Source organism: Pleurodeles waltl, chromosome 7 (genome assembly GCF_031143425.1).
Source record: "Pleurodeles waltl isolate 20211129_DDA chromosome 7, aPleWal1.hap1.20221129, whole genome shotgun sequence".
NCBI lineage: Eukaryota > Metazoa > Chordata > Amphibia > Caudata > Salamandridae > Pleurodeles > Pleurodeles waltl.
In genome coordinates this window covers 1205892968-1205920200 of record NC_090446.1, presented here as the reverse complement: position 1 = coordinate 1205920200, position 27233 = coordinate 1205892968, and the positions used below count along the sequence as shown (strand labels likewise).

Below are 27233 nucleotides of genomic sequence, written 5' to 3'. Positions count from 1 at the left end.
GGGCTTTCCCAGAAGCAGACGATAGAGAAAAAGAAAAGGAGAACGTGATTGATTCCCCAGAAGGAGGGGACAAGACAGAACAGAACAAAACAGTTCAAGTTTCCCCAGAAAAGATTGCAGGTCCATCGAATGGACATGGTGCAAAGAGGAGACTAAGTATATCACCAATAAAACAAAGGACTAAAGAAAGTTTGAACGACGGAGAAAGGCCAAAAGTGAAAGAGAAAAGAAAGGAAGTGACTGTCGTGGTACCATCCTCAACTGAAGGAAAAGACTTGGCCAAAGAGGAAAGTACCAGCGAAGCAGAGTCGAAAAGAGAAGCAAAATTGAAAAGGAAAAGGATACCGAACAGAAGGTATTCCGGTCCTGAATGGGCATATGTAGTTCATGACGATTGGACTGACGAATTTGTATCTCTTAGCCTCGAGAACGAAGAAGAAGAGATACCAATAGAAAAGAAAAGTTTTATGGACTCTGTTGATTGAAAGGGTGATAAATGACATTGCTTGCTACAATATAACGTGATACAAACAACCAGTTGAGACATTGCTAAACCAGATGAGACACTTGCTGAACTGATAAAAGACTGAGTTATTGCCGAATTGAGACAAATGCTGCTAACCGATAAGTGACTGGCCTCCTGGAGGAGACGGTGTGAACATTGCGCTCGCTCAGCTTTGTAACTGAATTGCTAAATAGTTTCTTTTACAGGTGCTTCTAGCTCTCTGATTCTATACAGATCATGACGCAAAATAGTAGAAAGAAATATTGTAAATATGCGTGTATAGGCTTGATAATTGCATGTGTACTAATAATAATGGCAATAGTGCTTACAATGCATGGAAAGGATGAGGATGAGAGAATTGATGCTTCTACTTTTGCTCCTGTTACTGTCACTGAACTAACTGCACTGAAAAGACTAGAATTAGATGAGAGACACTTGCATGATAAGAAAGAGCTTTCATATAATGTTTTCTATCGCTTGCTAACAGAATATGTTGAGACTATGGATGCGAAAGATTGTTATGTGTGTACACAGATACCGACATCGGTAAAGGAAGGGGTGACTTATCACCACATGCCTCTTACATACGGGATTACATGTAGTATAGTAATGTCTAGGTTTTATGGTCAAACTAACATACAGTATTTTTACTCAAATTATGATGTTACCTTTGCATATGTTCCTATAATAGCGCAGCTAAGCCAGATTGCTAAAGATTGGGATGCTAAAATAATGAGGGAATTTTTCGAGCCAATGCAACCTTTTGAAACGGCTCACGCTCATAGGGAAAACCTTACCTGCTCGCTCTCTGCAGTAGAAATAAGCTTTTTAGATCACACAGATGATAGAAGGGCACAAATGAATGCGAAATTAGAAAAAGAATTACATAAGAGGACTTCAGTAGACAATTATGAAAATAATTATGAGAATAGCTTTAGATGCTTGGCATGTAGGGAAATTTTGTATATATCGAGGTGAATCCTATTATGACAATATTTTCGTAGGAGCGAGTGAGTGTAAACATACGTTTATCTTTAAGGCCAAATGGACATTCATGATGAACGGACTTGACCCTGTCATTCCAGGTATATATTACATTTGTGGGTATAATGCCTATTATCGTCTTCCAAAGGGTTGGTGGGGAAGATGTTATTTGGGTATAGTGTTCCCAAAGGTTTATCAACTGGATGACCTATCGATGATTCAAAAGACATCTGGATCCCATCGTATCCAGAAAAGAGAGACCGCAGCTGCTGTGGTGGGAGATATATTTGGAGCCATGATTCCTTCATTAGGAGTTGTGTTGAATTCCATCAAAATAAGAAAATTGTCTACTATAGTGGATAACATGTTGACAAAGTTTTCAGGTGCTATAATCCTGATAGATGCTGAACTTGCAGCGGAAAGAGCTATGACTCTTCAAAATAGGCTTGCTTTAGACATTCTTTTAGCAAAGGATGGCGGCGTTTGCAAAATGCTTGGTGCACGACACTGTTGTACGTATATTCCAGACAATAGTGTGAAGATTAAAACAATGCTTGCTAATCTAACAAAAGAAAGTGCAGACTTGAAGGAACTGAAAGAACCAGGAGTGTGGGAGAAGGTTGGAAAAGGACTTGCTTCAGTGGGAAATTGGATTGGGGGAATTTGGAATGGAATATTACTGAAAATAATACAAGGAATATTAATAGTACTAATTTGCATATTTGGAATTTGGGGAATAAAAAGGGGAATAATAATGATTATGGAAAGAATTAGAAGAAGGAAGGAAGAGAAAATGATGAAAAGAATGGCAGAAGAATACAAAGCGAAAACTAGGGGAATTAAAAGGAAAAGAGAACTGACAGAATTTTAGTGGAATAAAATTTGTGGGCATGATTTGGTGTGATGACAAGTAGTCATCAGAGGAGGGATTGATGAAGCTGAAATGAAGGTTTTACATTTATTAGCGCATAAACGTAGTGTGAAATAATCATGTGTGACTTTAACCGAACTAATAAAGATTGTACGGGGACAAAATGTGCCCTCAGAGTAGTTTGCCAACATTTATAAGCGTGCTTTATATAACGTGGTGTATTAGAATTGCACTAATCCGACATAATCGTAAACGTGTGCTATGATTTGCTTGTTTGAAATGTTTTAGCTTAGCATTACTTTAGTGCAGGTTTCGGCCTAGTTGCCTGGTCTCACGGGTTAGATGCTCGTATTTTTCCAATGTGCTATTAAACGTGTATTTTTGCTTGAAGCTGTACTTTTCCACTGAGATCGTTCACATGCTTATCTTAAGGTTTCGTGCCAGCCTGGCATACTTCTCTCTTTACTCCAAGGTCAATCTGCAGGTGCGGACAATGGAAGCTCTGAAAGTGAGTTAATTGGTATAAAATGTTGCAACTTGCGTACTCGTCTCCAAGGATAATGTATGCTTAAGTAAAAGCTTGAGAACTGTTGTTTTTGATTGGACAATTGGAAGCTAACCTATGAACCCTCCAATGGAAGACCCTACTGGATTTGAACTGTTGTCTATTTAAACCAGGTGCACGAGAAGAAAGTAGCCATTACAAGCCCGATACCCGCCATTTTGCAGGACATTGCAGCTATTATGGCCCACTTTGCTGCGACGCCATTTTGAGAGACTTTGATGCTTTCTCTAATCGAGAGAAAGAGACTTAAATGATTCTTACCCTAGAGACTTTAACTTTGATCCCTTTGCATGAAGTAGTAGTTTTACCTTGCCGCCGTGAGGCAATTGCCCCGTCCACCCCTGCCCCTTTGCCCCGTCCCATGCTGATCGAGAAACGGTACCTGTGAGACGAAGACTTCCTTAAATGCTGATTGAAATTGGTAAATATGAAAGGAAATTGTACGATTGCATTGTGTTTCTTTTAGGTAACCAACTGCTGATTTTGATAAAAGCCCTAGTTAGGAGTTTTCTAAATTAATGTTGCTAAATTGTTTTTGCATGAAGTCCCACATGCCGATGCTAATTTGAGGTTAGATGAGGATTCCTTTTGTCGCACGATGCAATTTGAGACCTTGTTACGCTGACTAAATGTATGCAATTAGCCCATTACAGATTATAGTTTTAGTGATTTGCATTGCTATCATCGAATGCCTTGTTATTCAAATGCTGCATAGATTGCACCTGTTTCGCCGTTACGGACAGCTATTAATGTTCATATATGTTTATCATTTGGTGTTGAGACACATCTATATTGTGCTAGCTTTGTTAATATAGGGAAATAAATTCACTAACTTTGAATAAATTGGTGTGGTTATTCCTGACTGAAAGGTCAGGGTTCGCCGAAAATGTATTCTGGATTAATTGTTAAATGTTATGTTGATCAGGGCATTGCTTATGTTCGTTATTGATTATTGATTCAAGTAAATTGACTGATTAAGGGTGGAGAGGGTCCCACTTAGCCAAAAGATTCATCGGCCTAAAGAGCTTCCAAAGTACCGGTAAATTACTAGTACGGAACGCTCTATCACCCTATCCTCAAATTCTTCCATAGCTCATGAACACCATAGCTTGACCTAGCCCCACCTGCTCTCCTCTCTACCTAGCTACATCTTCTTTGACTCTGCTGGCAGCCTGGCCCACAATCCCTCCACTCTCTGTTCTAGACACCTTCCCCAGCACACGTCTCCAGGAGATCATGATAAACTCATTCAGCCAGTAATACGGATACTTTGATTCTTGGCACTTCAGAGCTACACAACTGTGACAGGCATGAAACTGTGGCAATTGGGTACTGAGAGCATAAATAAGAGTAGATAAAACCTCTAGCATCATATGTGAATTGTGTTCTATAATATGCTCTGAAATGACGACTGCCCCGTGCGTATAGTTCGGAGGCCTATTACTTTAGCAAACTTCAATTGCCCTCAAATTCACAAGAACATAACTCATTATAATCCGCTCACATGATGGCCCTTTGTTCAATCAAATATTTCCTCTATCGCTTTCACATCACAGCTTCTGCCCAGCATAGAAAATCAGCAACATGTGCCCACAGAAAAGTGGTACTTGTTGCAAATGACACTCTGAAAAACATTTTATTCTCAACACAACTTTAGTGAATAGTAAACACTTTCCTAATAGCCTATAAAATATATGTATCTATATATATTATATATATATTTATTGTCTCAAATGTCTGTTCTCTTTGAATTATCCCAGCCAAAGTTGTATCCTGTCATTTGGTAAAATTTTAAGTTGAATGGCCTGTAGAACTCATGTAGTCTCTGTACCACTTCCTGATCAATGTTAGGATGCGTTCTGCCTTTTGTTTTGCCCAGACAGTGGGGTTTGCTGCTTCCTTCTGCTTTTTTTAGGCATGGGAAGCCCTTTGTCTTGTTGAAATAGAAGTGTTTGTCTGTGATTATCCTCTTGAGGCCCAAGAAGTCCTGCACACGGCCAAGTTCCCCCGACGGATCCGTGATGAGTCTCTCCCCACTCACAAAGAGAATATTTCTGATAGGAATACTCAAAAGCCAGTTCTCCAGATATTTTGCATAGATACCAATCTGGATGGCACTCCATGAGGTGTTAATAAGGCCTCTAGTCCTGTTCTTGAAGGCCAGGTTCTCAAATGGGGGGATGTCGGGCCGTTTGGATAAGGTCTGGGTGTAATCTGATATTGCTCTAGTCACGGGGTCCCGAACCACCACAATAAGCCTAGTTTCATTTGACATGGCAGAGATACGAGCAGGGGCATCCTTTGTCACAAAGTAGCTTGGGGTCTTCTCCATGGTGATCTGTCCATCCAGGGTCTTTGGCATCAAGTCTCTGTTAAAAAAACAAAAACACAAAGGAACACAGTGTTAGTCTAGAATGTGAAAATAATTACAACATTCTCTTCAGTTCTGTGTGCTATAGTATTACGTTATTTCTTGAGACTTGTGTTATGTGAATTGGAGGAAATTATTTGTGGTTTAGACATAAACTACACTTTTGCATTTTGAGATCACAGATTTGACACATTTTTGAAAAACATATCTCCCAAAGTGACCCTTTAGTAATCTAGGGTGTCTGCATGTTAACCAAATTCTCAAAAGTTTGTATATCTTTCAATATCGTAAGAATATGATCAATATATAGAGGAACTGTATATCTTTCAATTTCGCAGCAGTCATCGAGACTTCATGTGACTTAGACGCCTTGGGGCAATTGAGGCTACGGATGCTGTGCATGTGATCCAGATATTCCCATTCTAGAAACATGTTGAAGGTAAGGTGAACCGAATAAACCTATTGTTTGGCAACCCTTTTGTGGTCCTCAAACTGCTCAGAAATCAAGAATTTGATGCCAGACACTTCCACTTGGTCCACTTTCTTCAGGAATGAATGACTATTCTGGCATTTCAAACCCTAGAGATATTTTAATTGGCTCTTTTAAACCTATATGAAGACAACTCTTTTCTAAATATGAAGGATATAGCAATTCATTGTGACTACTCATAGCACATTTTGCAAAATACTCATATACATTCTCAAATAGATCCTCATATATATCTATCTATCTATCTATATATATATATATATATATATATATATAGATATATATATTCTGCACTAGTATGAAATTAATAATGGGTTATGTCCATATATGTTTTGTTTATCTAGTAGCAGAAGTACTGGAGAGACATGTATGCCCTTTTAACCTTCTTCTATTTCTAAATCCTGCAAATTATGTAAATACAAACCATTCTATTGTATTATTTTTATGTTTTTAGGCACTAAAGAGATAGCATGTTATGAAAGGCCTTGCACTCATTCAGATAATTAAAAGCAGATCTCTATCAGTGTTTCAAAACACAGTAAAAACTTTACAACTTCTATACTATGGTAACTGGCTTATTAACAAGATATAAAACCAAAGCAGTGGTCTATGTATTTCATATTTGTCTATAAGCGTACATTATATTTTCAGAGCTGGGTCATATAAAATATGCACTATCACTAATCAATATAGCCCTGAGGAAAACATGAGCCCTTAACTGCATTCAAATGTGTATGTTATAATTTTCCTACATCTATTGCTTTATGGAGCTTGTCAGTAAAGAGCATGCCTTGCCCATGCCACAGCTGCATTTAAATGATTATTCTTAGAAACCCCCTAGCCATCCAGAGCTTTCTTAGAAAGAGTTGTGCTGACTCCCAAATATTCAACTCTAATTGCCCCAGCGATCCAGTCTTTCGCTACTGATTCACTGGACTGAGAAAGGAATGGAAAATAACCCCAAAATGTATTCCTGCATACATCCTAAGGCACTGATGGGGTGCCTGATCCCTTTCACCTAAAAGAGGCTCAAATCTGACAGGCAATGCGGTGTCAAAGAAACAGAATAGATCTGTGAGTTTCCCGGACATGCAGATGTCTATTAGGACCATCAATACTGATGGGAACCTTGACTGCCCCCCCACCATTTGACCTAAGTGAGTGATGTCCCCAGTGCTGGCATCAACCTAAATGTTCTAGGGTCGGTCACTATAAGCACTCCATCCCTTCGCTGAAACTCCTAGAAGAGGGACACGAAAGAATATTCCCTCTTAGTCATCCACAGGACTCCACTGACTCTCCAATGAGAATATTCATATCAAGTTGGTGGCTAAGGGAGGCAGTAAAGAATATCAGTCTAAGGCGTTATACTGTCCAATACTTTGTTGTGTGTCACTGAACCATTACAGCTAATGCATTTATCTGTGTCTCTTGAGACTCACAAAAATCCAAACTTAAACAAAATACATATGGTCCTTTAGCAGTCTCTCAAGGCCACAAGTTGCAACGGGTAGGCAGTGCTGCTTTGTAGCCACCCATCTCTTGCTTGGTCATAATTTTTTTAATGATTAGTGGGGATGTTAGCTTTCAGCAGGGCACCATTTCATTTTTAGAATGTTGGCAAATTTAACCCACCATTTCGAAGTCTCGACTTCACTGGTCTTTATGTGTGAAGCTTAAACTTTACTCAGTTCCATCAGATGGTCTGGATGACTATATTCCACAGACACAGAGGTCGTTACGAGTTGCTCAGATTCAGGACGTTTAGCACACACCTTTTATACAGCCCAGGTAGTGTAACTCAAGATCCTGCCCTGATAGGGGCAGCAATATATGCTCTCCCCTGTGGTCCTCATTCCACTTTTGGAGGGGGTGGAAATAGATGTTACTAGGGGATACATCCTTACTCTTCTATTTGGAGATTTAAACAAGGTAAGGGTGTTCTACTGTGTCAACAATTAAAAATGATGTGGTGCAATAGTGTATTTTCTGTCGATAGAAACTGTTCTCTTCCAGCTCACTTATGTCTCGCTGCCCCTAATTTTCTCTGCATACCACTGCCTCTGACCTCACGGCCCAGCAAATTGAATAAAGTGCCTCCAAACCTTGGCCCTTCACGGCATGGTTGGGGCTTCATTAGAGTAGAGAGCGCTGGAAAATAAACCACTTGGCGTGTTTCAATAATTACCCGCCAGCACAGTTTGAAGGCACCTCTCGCACAGCCAATAACATCTGGCGGGAAAAGCTGTTAAAACAGGTTGGAGGAATGAAAGTCATTCATCAAAACCGAGTGAATTGTGAGACTGCAAACGAGGTACGTTTGATTTGCTATGGTAAGGGAAAAACCAATAAGACCCTTCAAAACTCTTGCTCTTACGCATGCGCCTTGTGTGCGCATCTGTTCCTATACATGGAGGGCTGGTTGAATTGCACCGATTTTGGATCGTTTTAAAGAAAAAGCAAAGCACGCCAATAAATGATTTTTAGTTAATTTCCGCATCTTGAAAGTGTAGAGTTGAGAGACCTAAATTGAAGCTGAAATTTAATCTCAACAGGATCAAACTGCAACATATCTGTATTAAATTCTATAGTATGTTTTTTTTCACTGATAAAGAGAGAACAGTAGTATGAAACACTGAATTTCGCAGGAGGTTACTTTGCTGCCACAAATCAATAACATTAGGTAATCAAACATTAGGTAATCAGGGTACCAGCAGTGAGAATAACCTCTTCAATCTTTTGTGGGGACATTCTTCTCATTCACAGTCTTTTCTTTGTAAAATCCAGGACATCTATGGTGGTTCGTTTCCAACAGTATTTTTTTGACAGTCGAGTCCATTTGGTCTAACTGTTTTCCAATGTCTTTCTTATGGTTCATAGTTTATAAAACTGGTTACAAATCTATTTACATACATGCTGGTCAAAGTATTACTTCCTCATTATTATTCTTTGATAGAGGCCTCAGCAGTCACGAAGGAGCAGCTTCTAGCTTGCCAGGGGCTCATTCCTGCTATTTAAGAGACTCCCCATCCACAAGCAATCTATCTCAGTCATTCCAGAAGAGGGAGGCCCATTCTCAGCTCCTCTGGTAATGTCCCTCTAAGATCTCCTCAAGCTTCCCATAGTTCAGCTGCATTCTCCAGGAACACGTGCCTCCTCATAAGCAATTGTACTCAGTCCTGTCCAACCATTGAAGGAGCTTTGTGATTGGTTGTACACTATAGCATACACCACAACTACATCAAAATATTGCTACACAGAATCGACTACATCAAAATTACCACTACTGAGATTACTACTACTGAGGATGAAACTAACTCTAAAAGCTAAGGACCGGAGTTAACAGAAAATTCTGGTGCACGGCACCAAAATTTGGCAGCATTACGCACCATCACTTTCAAAAGACAGGGATGCGCCGTATTTACTAGAATATGGCACATCCCTGTATTTCCCACTGCGCCAGGGCTAAATTTAATGCCATACACCAACGCAGCAACCCTTGCACCATAGTGCAAAGAGGGCTGCATTGAGGGGGAGGTTGTTTTTGCACAGGAAGGAACACCTTACTGCACACAAACAATCTTAAATGGGGATTTGCTCTTTCTATGTCAGCTGCAGAGTGCAGTTGACATAGAAAGAGCAAAAAATGAGGAGAAATGAAAACATTTATCCTCGTTGCGCCATTCTAATGCACCCTTGGGGTAGTGTTAGATTTTAGTTGCAGCCTCAGGTTTGCAAAAACTTGTAAATCTGAGGCAGCATCAAATGCAATGGGTGTTGCTGTGGCATGCCCACAGCAACACCCATTGCACGCCCCTTCCACCTAAAGTGCTGCATCTGAAGGGGCCTTATTTACAAGGTGGTGTTATGCCACAAAAAGTGGCTTAACGCCACCTTGTAAATACGGCATAGGGCATTGCGCCAAAGGAGCGTCACCAAAATTGACGCACCCGTGGCGCTAGGGGCTCTTAAATATGCCTGCAAATGCAAGTGTGAATGTACTAATTGAAAGCCTGTCCCTAAACCTTAAACAAAAACTTACCAACCATAAATGTAACTGCAAGTCTAACGCTAAGCTTTTCCAATAACTAGCCCTACACTAAGAATAAGACTAAGGGCTAACTATAAACGTTATACAAGGCCTAAACCTAAGTGATGATTTCAAAGTAGTGGTATCTAGGTAGTGGCACACCAATCTGGTGGATTGTTAGTAGTTGGAGTGCATGGCTCTAAAGTACAAAAGAAAAGTCCCAAAGTAGGTGAGATTGTGCGGCAGACATCGAGGCGCTTACTCTGACTGCTGAAAAAAAGTAAAAGAGTCAGCAAACTCCCGGACCCCATGTTCCACCTTCGAGATTGCTTCGCACCTATGGTTTTTCTTACTGGATCTCTGCCTCTGCGTGACCTTAAAAAATGACTGCAGCATCCAGGAAGAGCAAAACGAAAAAACTTTGCAAGCACGCAAAGACCTACATGTACTGGCTCCATGAGTACAGACAGTAAACAAACATAGCAAAATAGTTTATTTAAAAAAAGAAACACTGATATTGAGAACTCACTAGCAGCTCATCTGGGTTGCTGAAATATTTTGTATTCAGAGAAATCCTGCATCCGCAAGGAATCAGAACATGTATAAAAAAATGACTTAAAGACATAATAGCAGCCACTACTACAACATATCTGATGTTAAACAAAAACAACTATACGGTAAGTCCACAAGAAGCTGAATTCCTTTCAGACTCATTGAGGAACCAGTATAGAGTAGAGGTAAATCACCCTGAAAAGTTTTGCCGCCAAAATGCACGAGTAACAGTTGCCCGGCACGGCCTATGTAAACACACCAGCCTAATCAATGATATATTTCAGTAATCAGTAACACAATGCAGATATTTATACACACAGAGATCAGCCCTGGTGTCAATTTTTCATAAGCAACCAAGTACAACCAGCCTCCAGTGCTCACCTTAAGTACGTATTTTATTTTAATTTAATTATGGTTTTGTTAAGCAGGGACTAGGCAGTAAAGTAAATAAATTGAAGATCATGAAACATTTGTATATATCTTTATATATTTCTATCTGGCGAATACTAACTCAGTTGCCATAACTTGTAGACTAGTAAATATATACCATTACATTTATCACAATGACAAAAATAACCCTTGTCCACTTTTCCTGTTCAACCTATCTGCAGCATTCAACACCGTAGAACATCCAGCATTGATCCACACTCTAAATGCCTTCCAGGGCTTCAGTTGCACAATCCTATAATGGTTCACATCCTATTTCATCAACCAACTACTCGTTCAGATAGGAGCTACCAGATCTAGGACTCTGCCTGTCACCTGCATAGTCCCCAGGACTCCATCCTGTCACTTATCATTTAAAACCTTTCTGTGCAATCCTTGTGAGCCATCCTTGCAGACTGCAACATCATGATCCAGCAATATGCTGATGACACACCAACACTATCTCTAAATTTCCTTAACCCATAATCTACAGACACTAAACCTGTCCCCAGTGCATCCAAACTTGGATGTCAACAAATTACCTGATGCAAACTACAGGAAGATCGAAGTACCCCTGTTTGCCAACAAGGACAAACATTCTCTGATTCAGTCATAGCTAACTTAAACTTAACAGCTTTCTCATCCCAATTGACAGAACAACCACAGTTCCACAAATTCATCCTCAACTTGAACCTCTCACTGCAGCCTTCACCACATATTGACCCTGCCAGTGTTGCTATTAGCATAGCAGCACAACTAATGACCATCACATTCCTACAAGTGTGACATTTCAGACTATTCCACGCCCCAAAACTATAAGAATGGCTTGGACAGCAGGTGTTAGCCATTGTAATATATATTTAATCAATAAACAACTTGTTGTTATCTCTAAGTTAGGTAGACAGCACTAGCATGTGGCAAACCACTGCCTCAAATTAAGCACTCCCCCCAGGACATGCAACAACATCCCCTCCAGCACCAACTCATTTACAAGTCTGGAAGAAACCGAAAACTCACCTTTTCAAGGAACACTAACTAAGGCTGACTCCTACTCCCTCCAGTAACTATATGTCCTCCTTCTTTCATGCAGTTCTAAAAGTGCTATACTTTCACAGTTTCAATAAGCTATAGCGCATTAAGTATCTTTATGGGCAGTCTGACTGGCTGTTACTAACTAGGCTAAATAGCTTATGCAGTATTTTATGTATATCTAATGTGCTAACGCTGACTTGATTGCAATAATGTACAATTTTCCTAAGTTCATAAGCATCAATTATGTGGCTTATGGTCCATCTTTACATCACTTAGGACATATTTCAGCATATTGCTTAGGTATGTAGAAGAAGGCGCCACTGAAATAAAAGAAAACCATTTATTTAGGTCAGCTTCATAACAGTTGCCACATTACAGTTACCAGAACCAGGGAGATGATCTGGTGGTAATCCAATGACGCTTTTCACAAGCTCACTCCCGCACTGGTATACAGAAAGAAAACAAATGTTACCTCTTGTCCCTAGGTATCAATTCCAGGGCAATCCCTAATTAACCTTCTGTTAATATTGCTAGAAAATACATATTGCTTATCTTTACCAGCACGATAAAGCATTGTTGGATTCTCAAATTAACAGACATACCAGAAGAATAATCCAAAGCAAAGGTTCCTGATACCAAACCTGCCCTATGATTCCATTTTGACAAAAAAAGTAATTTAAGAGTAATTCTTAATATTTCACTAACTCACTGTCCAAAACGATCAATTTAAAAAAGGGAGCGAGATGTTGATCTCTGGACTCAGCAGTATGCAACATATGATGCTCCAGGTAATACACATTTCAGTGACGAACAGATTGAAAATTCGGTAAACAAAAGTTGTGAAAAGTTGATCAAAAACAGATCTCATGTTAACATTTACAACGTGTGCTTAATCACACATAAGAGAGATTTTATCAAAATATAAGGCTATGCTCCATGAAAAAGCCTTTTGGACTCTGATATAGTGTAAAGGTGATTCTTCTGCATTGAAGAGGTCGAAGAAGTTGAAAATTGAGATGGCCAGTTAAGCACACCTTATGAGTAAGACTGGAGGAGTGAGTAAGAAACGACTTTTTATAAATTTAAAACATGTTCTACTAACTGTAGAAATGCCAACCTTCTTGAGAAGTTAGACTGCCGAAAAGGTACATATTGACTTCAATTGACTGGATAGTCCAGTTTCACTCAAACATTTTAACAACTTTACTAGACACCTGCAAACAGTAAAGGGCTGATTTAAGAACAGAGGTGCTGCACCCAGTGCAGTGCCACTTTCTTTGAGCTCCTTAGCGCCCCCCTACTGCCACCATGGTTGCACCATATTAAAATGGTGGAAGGTAGGGGAAATAGCATCAGAGTTCCTGACGCTACTGATGTAATCTGCAGGAGTTGCACAAAAATGTTGGCTCTATTCCTGCAGAGTACACAGGGGCCCATTGTATTCAATGGAATGCCCCCTTCTAACGCATGCTCTGAGCAGGCGTTAAAAGTGCAGAAAAAAAATGGGGCAAGGAAATCTCCTAGATTTCCTTGTCCCATTTTTTCAGCTCCCTTAATGGGAGAACACCCCCTTGCATACGTGATGCCTGGCACAGGCATGATGTAGCGCAAGGGTTTACAAAGTGGTGCAATGCATGCATTATGCCAATCTGTAAATATGACGCGCATAAAAAGCCACTTTAGCGCCACCTTAGCTGCAAAAAATGACGCTATAGTGGCGCTGAAGTGGCCCTAGGGCCTCTTAAATCAGGCCCTAGGTTTCATAGAGGACACAGTAGTTTGGAAAAGGCAGGCATGTTGGAACTTGCTGCATTGCCCAGCCATTTTGTAACACAATGGAGTCCCCTGTGCTTCCTCTGAAGAAGAGATCTCTAGCAGACACATTGTCCTTATTACGTAGCACAACATACAGACATAAGTGCTAATGAAAAGTGCTGGCATACCTTTAAAGCATATTGAACTGAGTGGAGATATGTTCTGTGGGATGTGATGGGAACTCCACCGCCTCAAGCCTACCAATTGCCATTTTGGATTTTAGCTTACAAAGTGCTATAGATATATGCTGGTAGAAACAGGCACAGTATCTGCAGCAAAGTGTAGTGAAGTACAAGTGGTGACGTTTTGGAGATTACTTTAGGGCCAGCCGCCAGTGGTGTGCTTCATTCCATTTTTTGGTGACTGGTTTAGGGCCACCCACCAATAGTATGTTTTATTCCCTTTTAAAAGCCACTTGCTTGACTACTTTGTATCAAGGGTACTCTACTTTAAAGAAACCTTGCTAGATATTTGCATCTCCTTTGAATGGATTGAGCTGCCTGACATCCAGAAAGTCTTGTAGATCTTCATGTGGAACTTCCAACCTTGGCTGACCTGCTTCTTCTAGGTAATAGTGTGCATTTACTGACCAATATTAATCTGGACAATATGCAGCTTAGTGCTTTTCCAGCTAGACAATCTGCAGGAAATGCTGTAAGATCTGCTCACCTTAGAGTCTTCCTTGGATACCACCTTTAGATTGGTATTGATGATTTTCTACATAACTCTTTATGGGTGTGTAGGTGTAGTCCTTCAGTGAAAAAAAGCTCCTCCTCAAATCTGACTGGAAGTTCAAGAATGTCTGTGTGAGAAATGGCCTCTTTTTGACATGGTTAGCCCCCACTTTTTGCCTGATGTATGATGTAGCCTAGACATTTGTAGTGACCAGGGCCCCTGCTACCCAGGTTCCCTGGACCAGAGCGCTTTCCCTAAAACTGTGGTGATGCACTGGCACAATTGGATAAATTTTTAGCTACCACTATAAATCCCTAGTAAAAGGTTTTAGGTACCCAGGGCATGGGGTGATAGGGTAGGCCTCTGACGGCAGCACCACTGATTGTGCAACCCTCTAGGGCCATGCATTCTGATGCCCCCATCACTGCCATTGGAGGCTGGGTGTCCTGGTGCAAACCTAAAACACAAACCTGACATGGCACACTGCCTGTGGGCCCTGTCCACCATACACTGCATATACTATGTGTAAGACACCCCTCTATCAAGCCTTCCAGCCCTAAGGCAGGGTACTTTATCATATGTGCGGACATAGCAGCATGAGCAATATGCCCCCACAGTGTCCTTGCTAAACCTAGGACATAGAGAGTGAACAAAGCAGCCATTTTAATACATGCGCAAGACACTGGTCAACACAAGTTTCCCAGCTACATGATGGCCACTCTGAACCCTGGGTTGTTTGGACTCAAACAACTCAGAATGATAGTCGAAACTGGTACCAGTATTGGATTTATCCTAAATGTACCCAGGGCGCACCTTAGATGTGCCCCCTTCAAAAGGTAGCTACCCTGGCATAGTTGCTGACTAGTTCTATCCAGCCTGTCACCTCCAGACACCCAATCTACAAACCTTGAGGTGGTACCCGCCTCTCTGGTTTGTAGACCAATGCCCTTCCTGGGTGGAGGTGCTAACACCCCCTCCTTCATGAATGTGCACTGCCCTAGCGGCGAGCTTCCAAGGTCTTACTGCCTTTGAAACTCGAACCCCAGGCCTGGTGCTAGCAGCAGATGGTCACGCCTTGGCACACACCCACTTTTATCCAGGGCAAAGGAGGGGAAACTACACAAATAGAAGGAGGAGTGGCCCCACCTGGCATGCACCAGCCCTAAGGTGTTGCCTGTGTGGCGCCATTTCATTTTCCTCCATCTTGGATGGTAAGAAAATAGCTAATCAGGGATAGGGAAATGACCCTTTCCACAGGAAGTGGTCACTATAGTGGGTGTAGCTACTCAAAGGTAGGTGTCCCACTGGGCACTGCCAGGTTCCCCCTAAAACACCCACTAAATTCAGTATTAAGTGGGCACCCCTAGACCAGGTAATCAGATTTGATGGACAAAAGAAGACCAGCACCAAGAAGATCCAAAGCACGAGAACTGTGGATCTGCTGCAACAAAGAAAAGGCACCAAACCCTGCTAACTGCACCCATGACCCGACAATCAGCGCTGAGGAGCTGCTGGACAACTGGAAAAACTCTAAAGGACTGCAGAGGACCTCCAGGCTTCACATATCACCAAAGAACTTCCTCCAAAGTGGAGGTACCACTGTACAACAGCAAGAAACCAGCAAGCAAGTGAGGGTCACTTCACTGGCCAGCTGCTAACTCCCAAGCCAGAAGTCACAGCTGGACCCGATGATACACCAACAACCAAAAGGACAAACCCTGCAAGTGTGCCATGTTTGGTGGCACTGTGCCTTCCAGTGGTCAAGCCATGCCAATATCCTGGGTATTGGTCAGCTGACCTTGGTGACTAAGAAAACAAGCACACCTGGGGCTGAAAAAGGACCAGGAGGAATCCCAAGTCAAGGGACTTTAGAAACATCCTGGACCTCCTACCAGATTGCCCTTGTTCTCCTGCAAAAGACCCTTGAACCATCTTACCTCCTGCTCCAGAAGGCATCTATGCTCACTGCTCCTTGCTCACCGATTCGCTCTGCACCTGGCCGTTATGTGCCCTGCAGCACAGAACCTTCTGTGCCCAAAGGGTTCCCCACCCCTTTCAACCTCAAGACTCTAAGGGGACCTGGAGTAGTCCCGGAGTAGTCCCCACAGTGGCCCTGCTGCAGCTCCAGAGACCTTTCACACCTGCTCCTTTCACAGGGAACTGCTTGAACTTCTCCAGCTGTCACCACGCTCCAGCTGGCACAGTGTGCCTACCGACAACATCGACCAACCTGCAAAAGAAGAACTCGGTAAACTAACTGTACAATTTTATATGTACTTTTAAAGGTGATAGTACGTAATAAGCACAAAAGACAATTTTTGTTAAAATTCAAAAATTAATCTCTCAAAAAGTACTTAACCAATTTTGATAATCATGGCCTTAAAAATTACATAAAAATCTGACGTATTTTTATAAATTGGTCTTGAGTTATTCTCTTGGAACCTTATGAGGCATATAACAATCACCAATCAAGGAGACTCTGCAATCTGTACCAAATTCATACTGGAAAAAGTTCCAGTGCAGAGAAACCTAGGTTTCTGGTGGCCCGGAACAAAATAGATAATCCCCCAGATGAAGAAGAAAATGATGCACATATGGTGGATGAAGATCCTGTGGATAATGGGGATGCGGGTGGTTCCTCTTTTACCAAAAGCTCTAGAGTACTCACAGAAACAGACCTGGACATTGCTAGGCTGAGCAAGAGACTGGCCTTAGAGAGTCATCTCTTGAAAATAGAGAAACAGAGATAAGAGTTGGGCCTAGGACCCATTTCTGGTGACAGCATACAAGTGTTGAGGGACAAATCTTTCAACCTTCAACTCCCAAAAGGAGTTGTCCCTTCCTTCACTGAAGGGGATGATATAGTAAAATGGTTTTCTGCCTTTGAAAGAGCCTGCTTTGGGTGGGAAATTGAGAAAAAACATTGGGGCACAGTATTGTGGGAGTTATTCTCAAAAAAATGGAGGGATAGGCTCTTGACACTGAATGAGGTAGATTTTAAAACATACGACCTCATGAAGGGTACCCGGATTGAGGGCTCTGGATTTACAATTGAAGAGTACCGAATAAAGTTCAGGGAGGCACGAAAAACCCAGAGCCAAACCTGGGTAGACGTTGTGGACTATTCAGCAAAAATGTTGGGTGGTTAACTGGAAACAAGGTACAAGATTATGTTGGCTGTATAACCTGTTCATGAAAGAGAATCTGCTGAGTAATAATTTCAGTGATAGGCTACATCAATATCTGGTAGACCTGGGTCCACTTTTCCCTTAAGAATTGGGGTGGAAGGCAGACCATTGGGTCAAAACAAGGGTGACCAAAGCTACCACTGGTGGGGCAGACCGAAAGAAAGAGGCCAAAAAGCCCCTCCCCCCCAAGGGAAAGATGGGAACCAAGGCAAAAATAACAAAGCGTCTGCTCAAGGCCCACAAAAACCTGCACAAGAGGGTAGGCCTAGAGACTTCTCACAGTCTATGGGTGGGTATAAAGTAGACACTTTGATCCCAAGAAGGCTTGGTGCCATGACTGCAAAACTAGAGGACACCAAACTAGAGACTCTAGCTGTGAAAACAAAAAGAACGTCTCTAGTCAATCTACAGCAAATGCAGTTGCCAATCTACAGATGGGATCGGAGGTGTGGCCTGTCCATGTCAGTGACCCCACAGAGGCAACATTAGTCACTGTGGATGTGGTGGAATTGACTTTGAGTAATGGGTAGAAAGTGGAAGAACTGGTGCACTCAAATCAGTTCCAGGTAGAAAAGTCCTATTCTGTCACCAATGCTGACAATGAGGCAAAGCTCCATCCATGGCTATGGTAACCTTTGATTGGGGGGGGAGTAGTAGGGCAAAAAGAGGTGGTTGTGTCCTCATCCATCCCCATTAGATTGCCTGCTTGGCAAGATTGCCTGCTTGGAAATTACCTTGTTCCTTCCCCCTGGGTTGATGTAGAACTAGAGACCCATGCAGCAAAGCTAGGGATCCCTGAGTGGACATGTGTCAAGACAAGGGCACAAAGCAAACTTCACAAAGAAAAAGGAGAGATAGATCCGGAAATAGTGGACAAGCCTCCCAAGAGAAAAGGCACGAAGACCGGACCAGCTTCAAAACAGATCCCAAAACAGGATCCCTTCTCTCAGAAGGAGGAGTCAAGCTTCATGGAGGGAACTTAGCCTGAAGATCTTGGGCCTTACCACCCAGAGCTCTTGGGGCAAGGGGGACCCTCCATGGAAGATCTGTGCCAGGGGCAGAGGACCTGCCCCACTCTTGAAGGCCTGAGCCAGCAAGCTGCACAGGAAGAGTTAGGGAATGTCAGTGGTACCCAGAGGGTTTATTGGGAGGAGGCACTCCTGTACACTGAGGCCAGAGACCTCAAACCTGGTGCAACCAGGAGGGTGGTATTGCCCCAGCAGTTCAGATAATTCCTCCTCACTCTAGCCCATAACATCCACTAGCTGGACATCTGGGCCACAATAAAACGTGGGGTAGGTGAGTTAACCACTTTTATTGGCCAAGAATGTCCCAAAAAGTGAGGACTTTTGTCAGTCCTGCCCCACCTGCCAGGCCAGTGGCAAAGCAGGGGGGGCACTTAAATGCCCGCTTTATGCCACTACCTCTGGTTGGGGTACCCTTTCAAAGGGTAGGGGTGGGCATTGTTGGCCTTGACCCTCAAACAGCATCAGGACACAGATTCATACTAGTGGTAGTGGATCATGCCACTAGGTATCCTGAGGTTATACCACTTAGGACCATTACTGCACCTGTAGTTGCCAAAGCCGTCCTGGGTATCTTCACTAAGGTAGGGTTCCCTAAGGAGGAAGTATCAGACAGAAGTTCAAACTTTATATCTACATACTTAAAACACATGTTAAAGGAATGTGGTGTGACCCATTAGTTCACCACCCCATTGCATCCTCTGGTTGGTTGAGAGATTTAACCAGACCCTCAAAGGCATGATTGGAGGACTCCCTGAAAATCTCAGAAGGAGATGGGATATCCTGCTTCCTTGCTTGCTGTTTGCCAACAGGGAAGTGCCACAAAAGGGAGTATGTTTCTCTCCATTTGAACTTTTGTTTGGGCACCCTGTTAGGGGACCACTAAGTCTTGTTAGGGAAGGCTGGGAGAAGCCTTTCAAAGAGCGCAAGCAAGATATTGTAGACTATGGCCCTCATTACAACCCTGGCGATTGGTTTAAAAGTGGCAGTAATACCACCAACAGGCTGGCGGTAATTACTGCCAAATTATGACCATGCGGATAGATCTCAGATAGACAGCCACTTTACCACATCAACTGCCAGGGCGGAAACAACAAGCACCACGGCGGTAGACGCCTACAGGCAGGCGGAAGTCAATGTTCCGCCCACTATAATATGACATGACAAACCTGCACCTTTTCCAGGGCAGTACCAATGACATCAAAAGCCTAGCGGGAACACTGCACAGAAGGGAAAGCACTCACCACTGGAGACACAGGGAACAATCACGCCGCCATGGAGCCCGAGCTGCATGTCTTCCCCAGGATCTTCTACGTGCTGCTCCACCACGAACACCAACCGGCGACAGTGAGTACAGCTGCCTAGCACACAAGAGAGGGGGGGAGGAAAAAGAGAGTGACACGCACAACACATACACACCCCCAACACCATACACACAATCAGCTGCAGTAATAAAACATATTTACCCTGTACCTCGGATGAATAATGCAAGGACAAAACGATTTTGAAAAAGCGAATGTAATGCTCAAGATAAATAATTTAGGCAAGACAATAGATATATACAAATGTACAAAAAAAAGGACACAGCCCAGTCCACAATGTTCATAGGCCACATGGCCACAGGCCAAATTCCAAGGCCACACATGGCACCAGCCTCAGCACGGAGAGAACACTGCAGGGGATTCAGTTGGGATATAGGCAGGCACCTCAGGGGGATGGGAGAATGGGGGCACCTCAGCCGGATGATGGAACTAGACCACTGGTCCTGGAGGGGGCAACATGCCCTGTGCTTGATCCTGGGGAGTGCAAGGCCACAGTCTCTCAAGTGGGTGACTTGCCCACATGCTCTGGAGGGGGCAATATGCCCTGTGCTTGATCCTGGGGAATGATAGGCCACAGTCTCTCAAGTGGGTGACTTGCCCACATGCTCTGGAGGGGGTACCATGCCCTGTGCTTGGTCCTGTGGAATGATAGGCCACAGTCTCTCAAGTGAGTGACTTTCCCACTTGCTCTGGATATGGCAGCATGCCCTGTGCTTTGTCCTGGGGAGTGCAAGGCCACAGTCACTCAAGTGGATGTCTTCCCCACTGGTTCTGGAGGGGGCATCATGCCCTGTGCTCTTGATCCTGGGGAGGCAAGGATAGGTGGGTGTCTTCACTACTGGTTCTGGAGGGGGCATCATGCCCTGTGCTCTTGATCCTGGGGAGTTCAAGGTCACAGTCTCTCAGGTGGGTGTCATACCCACTGGATTTGCAGGGGGGCAGGCCGCACAGCAGCCCATGGAGGCAGGATTACATACCGTCCACCTGCAGTGATGCTACTGCTGGTGGGGGGAGGCTCTAGCCCATCCCCTGCAGCCTCGGATGGCTGCTCAATGGTGGTGGTGGTGCTGCTGCTGCTGGTGGGGGGAGGCTCCAGCCCTTCCCCTGTAGCCTCAGACGGCTGCCCACTCATGGTGGTGGGAGGCTCCAGCCCATCCCCTGCAGCCTCGGACAGCTGCAAAACCATGGTTGGTGGTGGTGGGGGCTCCATTAGTGTTCCTGCCCCAGGCCCCAGGACCCTTGTCCTTCCTGCCTCCTGGTGCTGGCTCCTTGCTCTTCCTAGCAGTAGCTGGGGCAGGCTCCTTGGTCTTCCTGGCAGCATCTGGGGCAGGCTCCTTGGTCTTCCTTGCAGCAGCTTGGGCAGGCTCCTTACCCTTTAGGCTGCCTGGTGCAGGTTCCTTCACCCTCGGGACATGTGCCCTGGATCCTTTCTCAACATGAGTGGATGTGGTGACTACTGGGCCCGTGGACTGGGTGGCTGAGGTGCTTGGCTGGGCTTTTGCCACCCTGGCCGGACATGCAGGATGGGGGGAGGGGTAGGGAAGAGGTCAATGGTGTATAGGAAATGTTTTTTAGGGACATTGGGGCTTTAAGAGGGAGAAGGTTTGGGAGTAGGGGAAGAGGGAGTGGATGTAGGACGTGTCTGTTTGCTGATTTTGGGTGCAGGTGCATGGGCTGGATGCTGTTGTGAGGTGGATGGCTGTGCGGTGTCTGAGTGCTTGTGTTTGTGTACCTTGGGAGGGTGGGGAACAGACACAGTGGGAGAGGACAAAGGGGACGTGTGCATGGCTGTTGTGGAGGTGTCTGCCAGTGAGGTGTGTGTTCTGCTAAGTGTGGTGGTGATGCTGGTGGTGGGTGGTGATGTAGTGCATTCAGGTGTGAGTGTAGACAGAACTGGGAGGGATGTGGAGGATACCACCCTACCATGCGTAAGTTGAAATGATGGGCGCTGCATTCACCCCCTAGGGGCTGCTGTGATGCCCTCAAGTGCCCATCCAGCTCTGGATAGGCCACCACCAGTATGCGGGCCATCAGAGGGGTCAGGGTTCGACGGGCACCCCTTCCTCGTTGGGAGGCCATCCCCATCTGGGCCTCCACCGTCTTACGTGCCCAGCATTTCAGGTCCTCCCACCGTTTCCGACAGTGGGTCCTTGCCTCCTGCCATAGACCACCAAGGTATACAAGTCCTTGGCGATGGCACGCCATATGCCCTTCTTTTGATGGGCGCTGACCTGCAGAGGAAATACACACAGGAAAAAAGTATTAGTCAGACAGTCCTGTCTGTTACACTTATGGCCCACCATACCCCTTCACATCACCATTTCCACACACATGGCCCAGCACACAACCTATACGCCACCCAGGGGACATCCACCCACCCCACGAGGCCTTCACACACCACTCAATGTATTCATGCCACATGCATCTTGCCTACAGTGTACTCACCTGTTGGTCTGGAGGCCAATACAGCAGTCCGTACTGGGGTAGGACCCCATCCACCAGTCTCTCCAACTCCACCAAAGTGAAAGCAGGGGCTGTTTCCCCAGTCACACGAGCCATGGTAGGTTCCAGACACAGGTCACAGCAGCACATGCAGTGCAGGTCCTCTCCTGTTGAAGGTCAGGTAGCAAGTGAGTGGTCAGATAGAAAATGGCGGTTATTTCCACAGCGGTGCATACCGTCACTGCGGGTGTACATCACCATTGGCCACTGTAACCCATAGGGCCCAATTATAACCAATGAGGAGATGCACAGTGGTTCCCGACCGCCTCCCGCAACGGCGCACAACATCAGCTGAATTACCTCACTTCCACCTGTCCCTCCACACAGGACATGCGGATGCCATTTAAAGGGGGGTGGTGGGGATGGCCTTGGATAATTACTGCGTCACTGTTTAGATTTGGACATACAGGACAATTCTCACTGCCCATTACAAGTTGACAGCATGCATTGTACTGTTGTAGCCCCATTGTTCAGTTTGTGACCGGCTCCTCACTCTTTTGCCCCATAGATTGCTACAGCTGCAGATGAATAGGAGATGGAGACATACCCCCGTGTACAGACCCCTGGTGGACTTGGCAACAATGGAGGACAGGCACATCATCCTGACCTATAGACTGGACAGGGCCACAATCATAGAGCTGTGTGCCACTGTGTCACTCCACTGGGATCCCCCCTCTTGTGCAAGTTCTATCAGTGCTCCATTTAATGCCAACTGGTTCTTTGCAAGTGACAGTGGGCTTGGCAGCAGGAATGTCATAGCCAATGTTCTCAATAGTGCTGACTAGAGCGTTGTCTGCCTGATTAAACACATGTGCAGCTGCACTGTATTTCTCCAGGTGGAAGATTTGGCCACAGTGAAGGCTGACTTCTATGCAATGGGACATATCCCCAACATAATTGCTGCGATTGATGGAACACATATTGCATTTGCCCCGCCCTTGTCAAAATGAGCAGGTGTTTAGAAATCGTAAGTTTCCACTCAATGAATGTGCAGATGGTGTGCTTGGTGGACCAGTACATGTCCCACGTCAATGCTAAGTATCTTGGGTCGGTGCATGATGCCTTTGTCCTGAGGAACAGCAGCATCCCAAATGTGATGGGCCAACTACAGAGGCATAGGGTGTGGCTAATATGTGAGCCCTGGTTCCCACCCAGTATATGTTGGTGTATGGGTATGGTGTGGGCCATATGGGATAGTGTGTGGCTAAATGTTGTCCCTCAATATTTGCGGTTGACTCTGGTTACCCCAACCTATCTTGGCTGCTGGCCCCTGTGAGGAGTGCCAGGACAAGAGCAGAAGAACGTTACAATGAGGTACATGACCGAACCAGAAGGATCATTGAAAGAATCTTTGGCCTCTTCTAACAAGTGGATCCCTCTAGTACTCACTCAAGAAGGTCTGCCAGATAATAGTGGCATGATGCATGTTGCACAACCTTGCCCTGAGACGCCATGCACCTTTTCTGCAGGAGGAGGAGGCTGGAGATGCCCGTGTGGCAGCAGTGGACCCTGTGGACAGTGAGGATGAAGAGGCAGAGGATGAAGATGAGGGCAACAGAACAGCAGTGATCAGACAATACTTCCAATGACACACAGGTAATGCAGTGTTACTTCACATGTTATTGTTATCATTTTAAATTTCTTTGGCACTGGCATGCTCTTATTTCCCACTTCCATGCCCACTTACTGTACCATTTGGCAATTCATTTTACAGATGTTGGTGCCTCACAATAGCTCCTGGTGTGATCACTGCAGCCAGCTACAGGTCATTCATATGCGCTCATTTACTGTACAGTTGAATTGCAATGTCTGTACTTGGTTAAACTAATACATACTTTAAAAATGTGACATACTCCATAGTTTTTCCAAGGGTGATTATTGAAGTTATTGAGGGGCAAGTGCAATGGGATGGGGTGATGATGGAGGAAATTCCATGGTATAGTTCCAGTCTGTAACACAGGTGCATTGTCCATGGGGACATAGGAAGGGGTGCAATGGCAGTTCAAGGTGGACAGGGTGACAGAGTGGGACACAAGGGTGACAATCAGGAGAGTCTCATTTCCTGGCAGGGGTCTTGGCAATAGTCTCTGGTTTCTGCCTGGATCGCAGGGAACGTTAGTGGGATGGTTCCTCTTCTGCAGGGGGAGGGGTGGTAGTGGCCTGTGAGTCCTGTGGTGGGGTCCCCTGTCCACTAGCGACAGCAGAAGTGGAAGGCAGTTCAGATGTCTGTCTAGTGGCAGGGACCCGCTGTTGTGTGACTGCTTCCCTCATACTATTGACCATGTCTGCCAGCACCCCTGCTATGGCAGGGTGATGTTGATGGCCTCCAAGTCCTCCCTGATCCCCTGGTACTGTTCCTCCTGCAGCCGCCTGTTCTCCTGCACATTGTCCAGGATCTGGCCCATCGTGTCCTGGGAATGCTGGTATGCTCCCAGGATATCTTCAAGTGCCTCATGGAGAGTTGGTTCCATGGGCATGTCCTCCCCCTGACACACATCAGTCCTCTTAGTTTCCCTGTTGGCCTGTGCCAAGGTACCTGTGGGGATGTAAATGACCTGTGTGTGACATATTGTGCATCAGTGGCTTGCCGTCTTTGGTTGTATTTGCCCTGGCAGCTTTCACTTGTGTAAGTTGGTATGTGGTGGGCTAGCTGATTCTCTCTAGTGTGCATGCTTTAGTGACAGGTGTCCATGCAGGGCTGTGAGTGGTGTCCATGCAGTGGAGTGAGATGTGATGGTGGGGTGTGTGGGAGGTGGTGGAGTGATGGGAGTGAGGGTGAAGGTATGTGATGGCATGCAGGATATGTGGGGAGTAGTAGTAGAGAGTTGACTTACCAGAGTCCAGTCCTCCTCCTACTCTGACCAGGCCCTCAGGATGTATAATTGCCAAGACTTGCTCCTCCCATGCTGTTAGTTGTGGGGGAGGAGGTGTGGGTCCACCTCCAGTCCTCTGTACAGCGAGTTGGTGTCTTTCTGCAATGGAATGTACCTTCCCCCATAGGTTGTTCCACCTCTTCCTGATGTCATCCCTAGTTCTGAGGTGCTGTCCCACGGCATTGACCCTGTCTACAATCCTCTGTCATAGCTCCATCTTCCTAGCTATCGATATCTGCTGCACCTGGGCTCCAAATAGCTGAGGCTCTACCCTGATGATTTCCTCCACCATGGCCCTTAGCTCCTCCTCTGTGAATCGGGGTGTCTTTGTTGTGCCATGGGTGTTGTGTGAGGTGTGTAGGTGAGGGTGTGTTGGGTAATGTGTTGGGGTGTGTAATGTGGGGTACGTGAGTGGTTTATAGGTGTGAGTAGCGTGTGGCTCTGGTTGTGTCAGTAGTCTTGCTGTCTCTCTCTGGTGGCAATTGTTTGTATTCGTAAATGGTTGTGGGTAATGTTGTGTGTTTTATAGCGATGTGAGTGGGTGGGTGTGGTATGTGTATGGGTGTCAGGTGTGTGTTGTTTGAGTTGTCCAATGTGGTGTTGTTTTGTATGTGTGTGTGTATTTTGAGCACGGCGATGGTTTACCGCCATTGAATGTCTGCTGTGGTGATTCGTGGGTCATAATGTGATGGGCGCTGTTCTGTTGGCCTAACGGTGTGGGTTTGGATACTGCCAGTTTATCACTGACCTTTAGTGTGGCGGAATTGTGTATGTGGCTGAATAGTGACGGATTGGTGTGTGTGTGTCATAATAACGGATATCTGCTGCGGCAGTGGTATGTTGGCAGCAGTCAGTGTGGCAGTAAGAGGGATTTACCATCAATGTCATAATGAGGGCCTATGTGCTTGGCCTACATTCAAGGATGGCTGAGTACATGTAGAAAGCCAGCAAAAATCTTCAGGCCAGCTGGGAGCTGCAAAAGCTCTGGTATAACCAGAAAGCTGCTGTGGTGGAGTTCCAACCAGGGAAGAAAGTTAGGGTGTTGGAGCCTGTTGCTGCAAAGCCCTCCAGGACAAATGGTCTGGGCCCCATCCCATACTTAAGAGAAAAGGGGTGGTCACTTATCTAGTTGACCTAGGCAGTTACTACAAAAACCCAAAACGAACCATACGTCAACTGCCTAAAACCCTATTATGATAGAGCTGATGTGACCATGCTTATGGTTACGAATGAGGGACAGGAGGATGAGAGTGAGCCTCTCCCTGATCTCCTCTATATCAACCCACAAGGTGGTTCTGTGGCTGGAGTGGTGTTATCAGACACCCTCACAGAACAACAGCAAGCTGATTGAAGGCAAGTCCTCAACCGGTATGCTGAGCTGTTCTCTCTGACAGACAAACTGGTGTACCATGATATGGACACTAGTGACAGCTTGCCTGTCAAGAACAAGATTTACAGACAGTCAGACCATGTCAGAGAGAGTACTTAAGCAGAAGTTAAAAATATGCTGGATTTGGGTGTCATTGAATCCTCAGAGAGTCCCTGGGCTAGCCCAGTAGTTTTAGTCCTCAAACCTCACTCCAAAGGAGAGAAAATGGAAATTAGGTTTTGTGTGTACTAAAGAGGCCTCAATTCTGTTACAAAATCTGATGCTCACCCAATTCCAAGAGCTGATGACTGCTCATAGACAGACTAAGGGTGGCCAGATATCAGAGTACTTTTGATTTAACATCTGGGTACTGGCAGATTTCTTGACCCCAGGAGCAAAGAGAAGTCAGCATTTTCCGTTCCTAGTGTGCATCATTAGTTCACTATTATGCCCTTTTGATAAAAAAAAAACACCTTCCACCTTCCAGAGGTTGGTTTACCAAGCACTTGCTGGACTAGAAACTTTTAGTGCAGCTTGTCTATAGTTCCACCTGGCAGGACCACCTGATCCACCTAAGGAAGGTCATTGAGGCTCTGCAGAAGACAGGCCTCACTATCAAGGCCAGTAAGTGACAGATA

At 44.8% G+C, this 27233-nt stretch overlaps 1 protein-coding gene across 1 annotated transcript in view; it reads right to left on the bottom strand.

Annotated features, from left to right (window-relative positions):
- Positions 1-4609: 4609 nt before the first annotated feature.
- LOC138246104 (heparan sulfate glucosamine 3-O-sulfotransferase 3A1-like) overlaps positions 4610-27233 on the bottom strand; it is a 306085-nt gene continuing 283461 nt past the window's right edge. The window contains exon 2 of the mRNA XM_069200346.1: positions 4610-5294. Within this exon, the coding sequence (XP_069056447.1) occupies positions 4655-5294 (640 nt within the window). The 3' untranslated portion in view covers positions 4610-4654. The remainder of the gene's footprint in view (positions 5295-27233) is intronic.